General features: G+C 41.3%; 1 protein-coding gene across 2 annotated transcripts in view; it reads left to right on the top strand.

Annotated features, from left to right (window-relative positions):
* The first annotated feature begins 582 nt into the window (after positions 1–582).
* Positions 583–14,393, top strand: part of agap3 (ArfGAP with GTPase domain, ankyrin repeat and PH domain 3) — a 242,271-nt gene continuing 228,460 nt past the window's right edge. For both annotated transcript variants that reach the window (XM_061253759.1, XM_061253760.1), the window contains exon 1: positions 583–1,402. In XM_061253759.1, coding sequence (XP_061109743.1) covers positions 1,021–1,402 — 382 coding nt within the window. In that variant the 5' untranslated portion in view covers positions 583–1,020. The remainder of the gene's footprint in view (positions 1,403–14,393) is intronic.

Raw genomic sequence — 14,393 nt, forward strand, 5'->3', positions numbered from 1 at the left:
CCGGGTTGCACATACACAGAGAGCTCAGATCTGACACTGATTTTCTCCCCTGAAGGTGTATGTTGCATCACCCCTAAAATGAGGCTACAAATGACAAATGTATGCACTAAAACAGAGCTGGATAATATAAAATGTATCCTTTATGCTCAACCCAGACAATGTTTTTTTTTCTGTGTAAAGTATTCAAGGAGAACAGACAGAATTGATGTGCCCGGGAGTGCAGCTTCTCAGGTGCATTATGGGTTGAATAAAGGTATATTTCACAATTACTACATTTGAAAGTATGCTTTTTTTTTACAGGTTACCATGCAATATTTGATTATTGTTTTATATAATCACATTAAAAATGTATTCGAATTTTGTCTTGGAATAGCTACCTTTTAAAAAATACGCTCATGCTGCGTTATGCTTTCGCCACTGAGGCATTTTCCCATTTTTCTTTTGCGTTAACCCGCCCCCACCTTACTCCCCAAGAACCATAACGTGATGCGTGACGTTATAACGTGCGGAGGAGGGGGCTGGGCAGGGACCACTTGGACGCGAGGCGGATACAGAGGCGATTTTATTTCAGCGCAGCGGCAACACAGTCAGTCAGTAGAGCTGGGCGCCTTGCATTAGCTAATCTCATTGTCTGCGGCTGACAGAGCAACCAAGGAGAACGATTCTGATTTTAAAATTAATTAATAACAAAAAAGAACGCGCATCTCAATAAGTAGTTTAGTTAACCGCGAGAATAATTAGATAGCATCTGAAAACGCAAAGGACCCGACGGAAGATCTCAGAAAAGAGAAAAGGAAAATGAGCCGCTACCAAGTTTTAATAATATGAGTAGCCTATGAACCGCGTTTTGTTCTAGTGAGAGGTTGAATACTGCAGCAGTATACATATAGATCCTCTCATTTTAGGTTCGCTCCAATCTCGCGGACTTCTCAATTTGCATCGATTGCTTCTGCATAGCCCTCCTGAAAACGGCGCATTTGTTTGTTTTCCTTTTGACAAGAGTTCCTTGTTTCCACCACGATGAATTTCCAGTCGGGTGTCCCGGTGTCGGTTTCGGTGTCTGGTATCTCTCAGCAGTCGCAGCCAGCTATGCCCACCCCGGGTACCGTCCCAGCTCCTGTTCCGGTACCAGTGCCTCAATCCATTCCGTCCCAGTTTGGATCGGGATCATCATCTGGATCAGGGGCGGGTCAGTTCGGTTCGGGGACAGTATCAGGCCAAGCCGCTCAATCTGGCCCACCAGGCTCTCAGTTCGTGTTGTCCAACTCGGCTGCCATAAGGGCTGAAATACATAGGTTCGAGTCCGTCCACCCGAACATTTATGCCATTTACGACCTGATCGAGCGCATCGATGACCTGGCCCTGCAGAATCAGATCCGGGAGCACGTAATATCCATTGAGGGTAAGTGTGGAAAATTTAGTCGCTTTACATGTACAGCAGCATCAGTTAATTGTGTCATTGGATGTAATTGTCGGTCGACACCGTTGTAAGACAATGGCAGCAATGCCGCATTGTGTAACTCGTAATGAGAGAAACTTGACGTTGGCGCGAGAGCCTTATGTTTTGAACGACAAGTTTGTAGGCTACTAAATCACATGTGAATGGCGGAATTTATGTTTGGCCTTATCACAATTATCCGTCATTGTGCGTGTGCTTTTGCAGTAGGAAGTAGGCAGTCGTTACAGTGTTCGTGATTTTGTAAATCTGTCAAAGACCTGGATACATTCTGCGTTTTACTGTAGTTAAATAATTAGGGTACGTTGTGTCTAGTGTTAAATAAAAGTAATTGACTACGTGAACGATAAACGATGGCTACTACTTTACCAATTGCGTGTAATTCTCAACATCCTACGTCAATGTGCGTAAGTCAGTTTCACTGAAATAACATTTTGTTGTGATGTGTGGCGATAAACTGACCCAAGATGTTTATAGGACTTAATCTCTGCTATAGTCTACTCAATGATTGTTCCTTTCCTGAAAAATCAGTTTACTTTCAATATGCGATTGGTACCAAAGCATACACTGGCATTGCAAAACCTCTTTGAAATGTTGCCTATTTTTGATTGATGGTCTTTGTTTCTGAAATTGAAATATTCTGATCTACTTTTTTACATTTAGCATAGGCTATAGCCTATCGTAATGTTGACATTAGCGTGCACTGATTCATAGACACTTTTCCAGAGTCCAAAGTTTGTTCTAAGTGCAAGACAATTGTTGAATTTTGTTGTCAGTTGCAATAATTTTGTGTGTGTGTGTGTGTGTGTGTGTGTGTGTGTGTGTGTGTGTGTGTGTGTGTGTGTGTGTGAGAGAGAGAGAGAGAGAGAGAAATAGAAATGGAAATGGAAATGGAAATGGAGTGTGTGTTCAGGGTGGGATTAAAGGGTGTTCTCTGTCTCTTCCTGCCAAAATGTCTCAAAACAGGTGGTCTCTTACAAGGGTGTCAGCCAGAAGCTGCAAGTGACAGTTGGTGCCTAGCTTTGTCCATCCCCGCAAAGTATAGTGTTTGTCTATGCGTTTTGCCTATCCAATCTTTTAAAAAAGGATTGTGAACAATTGGTGTAGATGTCTATTACATTTACTCACCTCCAGCTGTGTGAGTTATCTTGGGTTTTGAATTAGTCAGAGTAGTTTGATCCATCACTACGCAGTGGAACCAGCGCTCCTGCTTCTTTGCTGTGGGAATGTGTGGGAAGGGAGAATTGCAGCAAAGCTAATATGCAGGCAGGAAAATATTTCCGAACTAATTTCCATAGCCTTCTGTAACACGCCATTTGCTGTCTGGCTCCCTTTATCGCACAGGCTCGGCCATAATCTCCTTTTTGAAATGATTTCCCTGTTATGTTAATTCTCATCACAGAGAATGCATTTCAATTTTAATTACTTATTGTTAACCAAAATGTGTACTTCCATCACGGGTGGAAATGATACGATGAGATTAGTGCAGTCATCCTCTTTCCACAAGTGCCGAGCCACCCCTGTTTTTTCAGACGGGGCTGCAATACACACAGGGACCTCGCTGGCACCCTGCACATACATCTCCTTTTGCTGCAGAAATGATGTCAATGTTTTCCTCTGGTGCCGACAGGCTGAAAAAACTGACGGCACTGCTTCTGAACCAACGCTAAGCACTTGCTGCTCCCATCAACAGATGTGCCAAAGTCTGCAATATTTTATTTTTGTGCTCAGAGACAATTGCAGCAGCTGGGCAGCTATTACAAGTGTTTGTTTACAGGAAGCATTGAAATTAGTGGGAAAAGCCCCAGCAGACAGACAAGGTTTATAGCAACCCAGAAGAACGGCTAGCCACGCTACCTGTCATCCACTACTACTGTTTGTGGGGCATGTGGCTGGAGTCTACAGCCTTTTGCAAATGAGGGGGGTGGCATGCAGATTTGTTGTGGTGCAGTCCTCTAGTGACTAAGTGGGAGATTTAGACACAAATGCTTCTCATAAGCCGAGATTCGAGTAGGTGTCAGATGGTACATAACTGTGATTTCCTTGTGAAGGGGCGTAAATCTGTTTATCTGTGAAGCGGACTCCTCCCTCCAGTTGAAGAGCAAAAAAAAAAAAAAGTTGTGCTACGCTCTTAACTGCGGCCCACTCGCTCTGCGGAAAGGTTGGATTTCTGGTGCGGGTTAATTAGACACGTTTCATCTTAAATTCAGGCACGACTCGAGCGAGCTTGTACGCCGTTTAACTCTTAAGCTGCATGATGTGGATTATCTTGCCCAAGCTTGTGTCAGGTGCTGAAGTCTTCATTTTAGTGACACATTCCCTGTGTATTTGTATCTAGCTTTGAAGAAAATATGAGGGAAAGGCTTCTAATCCCAGGTACTTCCTCCTATTTCATTGCTGGATATAGGCTGGCATGCTGTTGTATGCAGAATTCAGGGCACAGAACATTGATCTGATCTGATCTGATGTGGGTTTGCTATCCTGCACTGCATTACAACACTGGCTCTGCAGACACAATTTTACAAAATGGTGGGGCAGCTACACTTCTTGCCAGCTTCGGACAAAGAAACAAATGCATGTTTATCCTACAGATTCTTCATTCCATATTTGTATGCATTGTATATTTGTTTGTTTTGGATAAGAGGAAGTGCATTTACAGGGCTGTACACAAAAAAAATTTTTGTTTGTTTTTTTTCAATGTGCTTCCAAGTTGAAAACGTTAGGAGCACACTAATGCATCCCACTTAATAGATTTACATATTTACATGACCAATTTATCCCAAAATGTGAGGAAGGTAGGCTCCTACCTCTTACTAAAATAATCAGCGACTAAACTCTGGAAATAAGGTCTCAATTCTTATCCTTTTTGACCGAAGTCCAGCATTTTATACGATTGACCATGATATCCTAATCATCTTGAAAAGCTGGTTGGTCTTTCTCTCTGTGTTAAACTGGTTCAAAACATCAAAAGAGAGACCGTTTTAGGTCCGTCTTGGAGATCATGTGTGAAGAAATGACAACTGCTTTGGGGTTGCACAAGGGAGCTGCCTTGGTCCATTATTATTCTCACTATACATGCTGCCACTTGATGACATCATTAGAGAGCACAAAGTATGTTTTCATAGTTATGCGGATGACGCACAACTGTACATCTCTGCTGAACCAAATGATGCTGTGGCTATAAGCACCATTACTACCTCTCTCTTGGCAATGAATAAATAGATGAACAATAATTTCTTCATTAAATGAGGACAAAACTGAAATCCTACTAGTCGGCCCCAAAACAAAAAGAGAAAGCTGTTTAATAATCTGGGGAAATCAACTCTCTGGATTAAATCTGATCATATGATCATATACAGTTATTAAACAAAACATTTGCATTATATTTTGAAGCTGAAAATAGTTTGGGACTTCTGACCAGGAGGAAATCCTTTAAGTGTATATGTCATTATTACTGGTCATGTGGAGTAAGAAAATACTAATAGTGCAAGAGATGGGGTGTTGGGAAATTGGCATCTGTTGTGAAATCTATGTCCTGTGGAGATCATTCCTCTAAAGTTTTTTATAGTCTAGAGGGAATCATTACTTGTGCATTCGATGAGAGATTTCTACACCATATTCAGAGGTAGCATACAAGAGATCTGGAATACTTTCATATGCGTTCGGGTGGTCTCCAACAACAGAGCAACGAAAAGTCTATTGGATATATTGCCCTGACTTTATTGCTAATGTGCTATTGTTTACAGCTGAAATCTTATTAATGATCTTAAGTTGTCATGGCATTCAATTCTTACTACGCAAACATGTAAAATGCAGTTTCTTATATTCACAGATGGACATTATTTTGTTCTACATGAGAAGGCACCAACATTTGCTAGCTTTTTGCTAACATTTTTGAATGACAAAGGGATTTGCCGCTCAACGAGTCTTCACTTTGAAATTATTAAATTGGTTTTATGGAATTCACCTCCACTGTCTTAGACAGACAGACAGACAGGCAGGTGGATCAATGGATGGATAAGAGAAGGATACGTGAGACAAGAGAACACTTTGAGATTACATGGCAAAGGATTACGCAGATAAATTAAAAGTTTGTTTACCAAACAAAATAAAATAAATTCATTTTGATTGAATAACTTGCTGCTACACACATCACAGGATAACCACATACCCAAGAAGGCTTTGTACAGCCTTTCATTTTGTGCACAACCCATTGCATGCAACTATATTATCGTATATCGTTATACAGTAGGCAAAGAATGCAATGGTTGTGCCTTTGCATTTATAAACTAATGCATGATATACATCTCTGTTCTTGTTTAACATGTGAATTTTTGGTTCCGTGCCCAGGCAAGCCTGTTGTTTACAGTGTATCTAAAGCTGGCAAGGATCATTGTAATAAGTATGTAAACATCCAAATGTATGACATGCTGTTCAAGGTGTTTAATATGGTTTTGTAACTACAGCTAAGCATGTCTTCTTCTGTGAAGCTGCCCAGTTCTTGTTTGTGTCTTACAACATAATTGTAGTGAAATCCTTTGACACACAAACACTGCATAAAACATGCAAACATTTCTGTCTCATAGGTCCACTGGTTGGAATCTGTTGGGTTCAATATGCAAAGACTTTCAGAAATTCTCAGCTTATGTGACATTACTGTTTGTATGTCAGGCAACAGTCATATTAAGCATTGTCTGATTCTGTGTTTTTATTGTAAAATTCAGGTTTTCATTCAAAATTTCATTCCGATTGTTGTGATTGTGAGGCAAGCTGTACTGTGATAGTACAGGTGGAAGATGTAAAAGATTTGAATGCTATAGGAAGGGAAGTATGAGTGGTATATATTATATTATTTTTAAGCATTGGCTGACAACAAGAGGAAATGTACTGAGAAAGGCATGTGCTCATTCATACATGGAGCAGGTGAAGAAGACCGACATGTTATTGTTCTGACACTGACTGCCATTCGATACGAATCAGATGTGCAGTCATTGCTTTCATTCACGTTGCCTTTGCTGTCAAGAAAAGCTATTCAATATTTCATCACAACTCTTGTAAAACACATGTCCATGTAAATCACATTTAAAATTCCACGCCGTTGTTGTTTTTTGTACTCTGAAAATACATCCTTTTTGTACTCCTGTTTGTCAGTCTTGTCATTGCAATACGGACCTGTGATGTCTTGTGCATAATGACGATTTTGCCTTTGTAAGTGTTTAGCAAATGTTGAGTACATCCAGCCCTTAGCGTTCCAGATGGAAGGGTCTACAGCTTTCCAGAAGCATGGCCTCCTGTCCGTGCGTTGAGCTCTGGCACGGGGCTGTTCTGCACTGCAGTGTAGTAGTAGCGCTAGCTCATCTGCTCCGGTAAGTCTGGAATTGGGTTTCAGTGTTGTATTCTGATGATTTCCAGATTGTATTTAAGCCCCTCGATGCGTTCCTGGCGCGGCTTCTTCTGTTCCTGCCGCCCTGGCTTCTTTCTCCTTTCTGGCTGATCCGATGCCCAAGTATTCAAGTGTCATAGTGCTGGTTATAATCTGATGGTCTATCCAATGGTGAGGTAACCACAAGTATCTTGATAGCTATTTAAATGCAGTGATTTCTTTGCCTGGATGTTTGAGTGATGTTTTTTTTTTTTTTTCCATTGATGAGGTGTTGGACCTGCCGTGATGTACATGTCAGTATGATTGTTTTGCAATGTTTTGCGGTCCTAGAGCCACGTTTATCTGGATTTATGATGCAATGTACCCAAGATGGGATTCAGTGTACACTCGTTACAGTTATGCAGATTTCTTTGATCAAGAAAGGGGTTACATAATGCTCTGAACAAAAATATTGTTAATGAGAATTTAATACCATGATGATTATGCAACCACTCTTTGTCGGGGAAAAATAGATATCCAAGTATTGAACCCTGGCACCACACTCATTTTAGTTTAACTTTATGGAACAAGAGTTTTCACACCAAAAATCTATGTGCTTTAGATCGATATCCCTAGATTTGCAGGCGCAGCATGTCAAATTCAAACTGAACTTGTTCAAAGATAATGAAGGTTCAAAAAGACCAAAAATCTGCTCCCTCTTGGCACAAGTCCTAGAACTTGGGAAGATGTTTATAGTTTCTAATCCTAGGAGGGGCACGGCTAATGTGCCCTTTTGCAGGTACGTAACCTGAATGTCTCTGTTAAATGTTTAGCTGTCCGAACAGATGCAAAGTCCGTATTGAACAGCTGGGGCGTAAATCATCAGCGTGCTTTGTGAATTAGCGCGTGTAGCTTGACAGTGCTAATTAATGTCGTCACTATAAGCGTTCTCCACCTCAGCGCTTTTCCTGGATTCCGCTTGGCCTCTTGTTTTTTTTTTTCGTTATTTTTGGAGACGTTTGACTTTGATGCATCTTCGCGCGGGGGGTTAGCGCGTTTAGCGGACCCAGATGCGGCTGGGCTAATTGCGCTTGTGGCTGAGCTGCTGGAGGAAATGACTGCTCAGTTCCACCTGCCGTCGAGAGCTGTCCGCCCACCCCAGCCTCCGCTGTACTGCCGAACATCCTCTGTTGCTAAGGAACCAGAGGCCTGTGTGCCTCCGTTCTAAGATTACAGGACTAAACCGAACTCGCAATTTATTTATTTAATTGTTTATTTATTTGGTCTTTGCATCGCATCAAAATTTGAAGCTCGGGACTTTTCATGACCTCCATTAGGTCGCACAGGAGCACGCATTACCTTTCTCGTAATAAAGTGCCGTTTTGGGAGTTCGTACCTGCTCCTCTCGCCATTCCTGTCACATCCCTACCCACTGACTTACCCCCCTCCCCCCCATCTCTTCAGATTGCCAGAGTGTTTTCTCATGTTTGCCCCGTATGACCCGCTGTTATTTTCGCTGTCACTCATATTGCTGGTGTCTGTACTTGTTTGTGTGCTTTCAGATTATGACTGTAGTCCCTTGATTATATAAGGCATCTTTATAGAATTGAAATGCTATAAAAAAACGCATCATTAATATTCTGGGCGTTTCCATTGTGTGTGCCTGCGTTTTAGTGATTTAAATCGCACCCCTCAGGTATGGCTGTGGCCCCTGCTCTTCACAACATCTCAGTTTGACAAAGAGAGGCGTGCCCCTGTGTCTGCGATTCGTTGTACGGTGAACCTGTATCCTGGAGCTTTACCCAGTGTGTCCTTCCCTTGTGTAGGTGAACACAAGGACATAGACTGTGACGTGTCACCCCAGAGAAAGCATTTTCTCTGATGTTAGCATTTTGGTGGTGAAGACAAACAGTGCAGTCAAGCACATGGACCAGTCCTGCCTTTAAAAAAAAAGAAGTTTTTTTTAAATGCTGTCAATGGTGCAACATTCGAAGAGCCCTGAAAACAGTATAAACAGAATAAATGTGTCCAGACAACAGTGCCTCTCCTCCTGAATAGACAGATCAATCAGGAGAGATGAGGGAAGGGAACAGAGACGGAGGCTTTCAAAGGAAATGGAAAAGTTCCTTGCATGTCCTTGCCGATTCTTTCTAAGGTCTTCAGTTCGTGACACATGGCTGCTTCCTTTACTCATGACAGGAGGAGGAGTGAGACCACAGGATCTCAGCTGAATTGAATAAGGCAACAAGCCAGCGTGGATGCAGATAGAGTTTCGAAGGACAGATGCGCAATGACTCGAATTGCTCGGCTGGGTGCCCCAAAATGGCCGAAGCAGGTTTTGCTTTTTATTGCCCAGTGTTAGATGGAGTCATATAAAGCAATATTGTGGATGAGCTGGTTTGGGTTATAGCAGCACTGGGGTGAGATCCTCTCCTGTCTGTTTTCTTCAGTAGTGTTAGAGATTCATAGCAGAATATGAGATTGTAATCCTGTGAGGATTTTGGGGGCTCCCAACTGGCTCTGCGATGAAGTCGCTTGCGATGCTGAGGTGTAGGCTGTTCTTTGGGCTACTGTTGCTGGAGCGCTTCTCCTAACCACAGGTTACCAGTTGTCATCAGGGAGAGAGGCACCTATCCTCTGATTGGTGCAAGCTGTAGTGTGGTCCACCAGAATTGAGCCAATGCTGGAAACGCTGATTGGGTTCCATTTCAGCTGCACTGGTCTCACGGACATGGGTGGCATAGTGGTGATAGCTGCATATTGTTACATTTCACCAGGGAGATAACAACCACAATGCAGTGTCTCCAAGTAGATTTTCAGTATTTGTTCACCAACTAATGGAATACTAGTGAGCAGAACTTTTTTTACAATTGGGGCTGACAGCAGTGACAAGTTAAACCTCTCTAATCCTCTTAAATGTGAATTCAGGGAAGTGTAATTTGATGTGTGGTCTCTTGTCTTTTTAATTTGATTGTTTTAAAAAAAAATGTTTTTAAGTTTTTATTCTTATCATCTGCCATGTCTGAAATTGAACTCAGTCATCCGGAAGCAAAGCGTATTGTCAATCTAGCAAGTTGTATCTCCTTGTGTTGCCCAAAGACAAGTCTGTTCTGATCCAATGATCCTTATGTTATCTGGATGGGCAGAGATGAGCTGCAGAGAATGAAACGAGCCTTTCCAGATTATGGAAAAATCAGGGCATCGCCACAGCTTTGTCCCCTGGAAGCATAGACACAGAGAACATGTTCCTGAATACTGAGTTCAGTTTTTGACACGTCTGAAGAGTGGCAGTTTCTCAGAAAAGGGTAGCACATTACATTTAATGATTTATGGTGAAGTTCCCCTTTGAATATCCTTCAAAAGGTTTATTATTTCAGAGGCCACTTTTCCCTCTTTCCTTCCAAATTCATTTGTAAATCTGTGAGTACATAAAAAAAATAGGTAAGCTTCAAGGACCAAAATGAAACAAACTCCCTTGCTTAGCTGACCTGTGATGCACCCAAACGTTAACAATTAATCAATGTATCTTTGGAGCCAGTTTTTCAAGTCTTAGACACTGGGAAATTTTGAAGATGCTGACCTTTTTGGAATTGTGTAAATCTGCAAAATTCAAGCTTTTTCACTTGAGTAAAAACCCAATGCAAATAAATTATTAGTATTTTTTGTATGAAAGGGAATTAATACATCACTTCATGTTGCCTGGCGAAGTGTGGTAATTCTCATTGTGCACTAAGTCTCCTCTCAGGAGGGCCCTGTTCTGCTTAAGTGTAAGTTAACTCATTAAGAGGAGAATATAAATGTTCTCATTCTCTTGACTTCCTTTGGTGAGAGAAGGTGGGGAAGAGGTTCTTCCTCGAAAAGGAGTATATTTACATGCCTGCTCTGGGAATGTAAGGCGATCTGTATGCACTTTCAAATGTTGGTTTACTAACCTTGAACCAATTCGTGTTTTCAGAAGCCTTGCTTCATAAGGCCTTAAATCTGAGGAGTGAGCTGTCCACGGAGTTGGTTCTACATCAATAAAGCCCTTTATTGGACAGTGACTGTAGCATTGTCCAGAAAGCCAGCAGGACCGCCAACTGCCCCCCTCTCATTTGATCTCTCTGTTGCCCTCGCTCATGGGAGTGTTGTTTTGTATGCGTCTGTTGTGTGTTACTGACAGCTGTTTTGATTGTCTTGATGTCATTCCCTGGTCCTTCCCTTCAGATAAGCCTGTTTATGCTTGTACTCTCAAAAACCCTCCTGTCACACTTGTCTCGCTGCTTTCAAAGTTCACTCTGCCTGCTTCTGACAGATTTATAGCCTATAGGTGCATTGCAATTGACAGAATCATCTCTTTCTTTGCTTGGGTTGCATTGGGAGAAATTCTCTCAGCTGTTGCTACTGTGCTTGATTCCTGGCTTCCTCTGGTTGGCCTCTCTGGTCTGGTCAAGGTCACTGCTCATGTTTATGGCTGAAGTTTTTACATTTATTTTAAATATTGCATATTTGACCTTAAAATTATAATGTAATGCACCAAGATCTTGGAAGGAATAAGCACTTTTCCTCAAAAGACAATCCCTTTCAGAATGAACGAGGAGAATGACGGGTTGGATATGCTGAGAGTGCATAAATGCTTGGCACACCAAACCCACTGATGCAGATGTTTCCCATGCAGTTGAGGTTTATAGTATTAATGCTGCATTACAGAGATGGATGTTTTCCATGGTTGGTTTCCTGAAGCTTAAAAGTGGCTCTGACTTCCCCTGAATTATCTGCTGCAGTTTTATGCTGCATTCAGTGATGCTACATAAGTTTTGTGCAGTTTCCTTAAGGTTTCATGCATACAGCTTGCTACTTTGTGTGTACAGTTCACCTGGGGAAACTGAGCAATGGAATGCATCATAATATATTGCAAGGATTTTAAAAAATGGAATAGAATTTCACAGCGTTGTATTTTTTGTAGGCTTATATATTACAATATCTGAGAGCAGCAATAATGTATTCACATATATTGTGAATTGTTGCATTATCTTGACAATATATTTTATTTCAGTATATATTTGTTGCATTCCAGTTCCATAAGGTTTTTATGAAGCTGACTACTGTCTGTAAAATTGTACTAATTTTTTTTTTTATGGATGAAGCACTCTCATCTAAAAACCTACTTTATATCTATTGCTTTCTGTCTTGCATTTCCCCCACCTTTCTGACCCCACATACCACCCACGCACACCTGACGAGCAGGATATTAGTTGAAAGGACAGGAAGGGGGTAGAGGCAACACATTGGATTATAGCCATACATGGAAGGAACATATGCAAGATTGTTCATGCCAAGTGTGGCACTGTTTGATACCCTCTGTCTCAAATTTTGCTGTGTGCTTAATCTATGAATATTTATTATGTATTTACTACTTTAGTGAATGACTATTGATAGACAAGAAAGGTGCATTTGCATTGATTCTGCATTAAGGCCGCCACCCATAAACTACTGAATGAAAAATTCTTCTTTTTTTTTTTTTTTTTTTTAATATTCTTTTTACCAAATTCAAAGCTGTGATCTTTTGTGTCTGAAAGGAAAATGCTCTGAGTTTTCAGAGCAGGCTTCAGTGTGGAGGCTGAAAGATGGCTTATTTTGGTTTTGGTTTGGTTACACAAGAGATATGCATTGGACTGCAGGACTGATCTGTTCTTTAGGGGTGCTCCAAGGCCAAGATCCTTCGATGGTTTTCCCCACTCATAAACTTGTCCTTAGTGAGTTTTAGCTTCTGCATGGGTCCATAGCTTTGAAACTCCAGTTGTTGCTTTTGCTTTATTGCAGATAATGGACTTGCAGTATTACAGTAGATCTTCTGAAATGTAGAATTAAAGAATGACAGGTCTACCAAACAAGATATGAACCTGGAAGTAGCATACCCAGTTATGCACTTTCAAGTTATGAATTATGAATTCATGTTACATTGCCTCTGAAGGAAGAAGGTGAGCATTACATAGAAATGAGTCATTCTTTTCATTGATAAAAACTAGAGATACTCTTCCTGCTCTTTATAGCTATCTGTCAGGATCCATTAAAAATTGGTACATTTTTGAGGAGAAAAAGTTTACAAGGGAGCAGCATTAATAAACCCAACAAATTGTCTATGCTTGTATGACAAGACACACTTACATTTGTTGTTTGACACATTGACTGATGCATTTATTTACAAAGAACTCTGGTTTAAGTTGAGCTGCAAGTCAGAAGCTGCTTACTTGTCTGCAGATTGCTGTTCCTCTTTCAACATCCCCCTCATTGCAGCAGTGTTTTAATGATGTGACAAGAATAATTACCAGCTTGCCTTAAACTCACAGTCCAGTCGAGTGCTTCTTTGATCAATAGCTTTCAGTTGCATTCTCTATGACATTTTTTTTCCTAAAGGTGTCCTATATTTATGAACACAAGTTGGATAGTGGGTTATTGTTTTTGCAAACCCTTGTCCCCAAGACAGGTTATTATATCACTATATCCTCATTCTCAAAGGGTTCAAATCTCTTTCAGGTTCAACTGTATGCATTTGATTTTGTGTAATTGAAATGATTTTTGGAAAGCAATCATCAGCAGCATTTGGATGGAGCAGCTTGGTCTGCTTGCTGGATTTTACTTCTCCCATATGAGGAGATGGGTTTCCACTACAGCGCACTGCCATTTTGCAATGCATTTCTCTGATCCAGGACCAGCCAGCTGGCAGGTCAGTGCAAAGCTGAGATAAGAAGACCGCTGCACCACAGAAGGCTGCGCTGATGCAGTATGTTCCTCCCGGCTTTCAGGTCTCCTTGTGGTTCCCTCACTACAAGCAGCTGGCGGTCAAGCTGCACGTTCACGCCTGTTTTCCATTCTGGTTCCTCAGTGGTGGAATGACTTGCCTACCACTGGACAGCAGAATCCCTCCCCAAATCTTGACTAAAAACACACCTTTTCACCTTTCTATACCTTAGTCCTCCCTCCTGCCCCCCCCCTCCTTCTGATATTCCTCTTGTGTAACCCAAAAAAATATTATTATTGGACAGGGATAGAAAGAGGATAAGACAAAGCTTTTTGGGTTTGTGTCTGGAGCTTAAGGTCCAAGAAAGCAGTTGCAGTGTTTGGAATGGAAGATGTGGAGCTCATGATTTTTGATTCAGGCTTTGTCTTCCTCGCACCTCAAGAGTAATTTTCGCCATGACAATATCCATCAATTCAAAAAGCGAATAATGACTGAGTGATCCAGCTGCTGGTGATGCTTATTTCTGAGATTAGCATCTCAGTCCATATTATGCTATTAGGATTGCAATTAGATCTGGCAAACCAATTTAAAATGGCCAGTTTGTAGCTTGATAATCTCGTTGACATGACTTTCTTAGCAGGACCCTGTGTATACCTGAAGTAGATGTCCAGGGTTTAATCCATGAGCTGAGAGTGTAATGACGTTCATAATGAAAGCATTGGCACAGAAAAGCCTGGAAATTATGAACCACTGGAAAGTATTCAAAATGTTTGTAACATTTTCACACATTCCAGTTGACACCTTAGCACTCACAACACGTTATGACTGGTGAAAAGGATGGAGGTTGTGTATGA

The sequence above is a fragment of the Conger conger genome, chromosome 9, assembly GCF_963514075.1.
Source record: "Conger conger chromosome 9, fConCon1.1, whole genome shotgun sequence".
Lineage (NCBI taxonomy): Eukaryota > Metazoa > Chordata > Actinopteri > Anguilliformes > Congridae > Conger > Conger conger.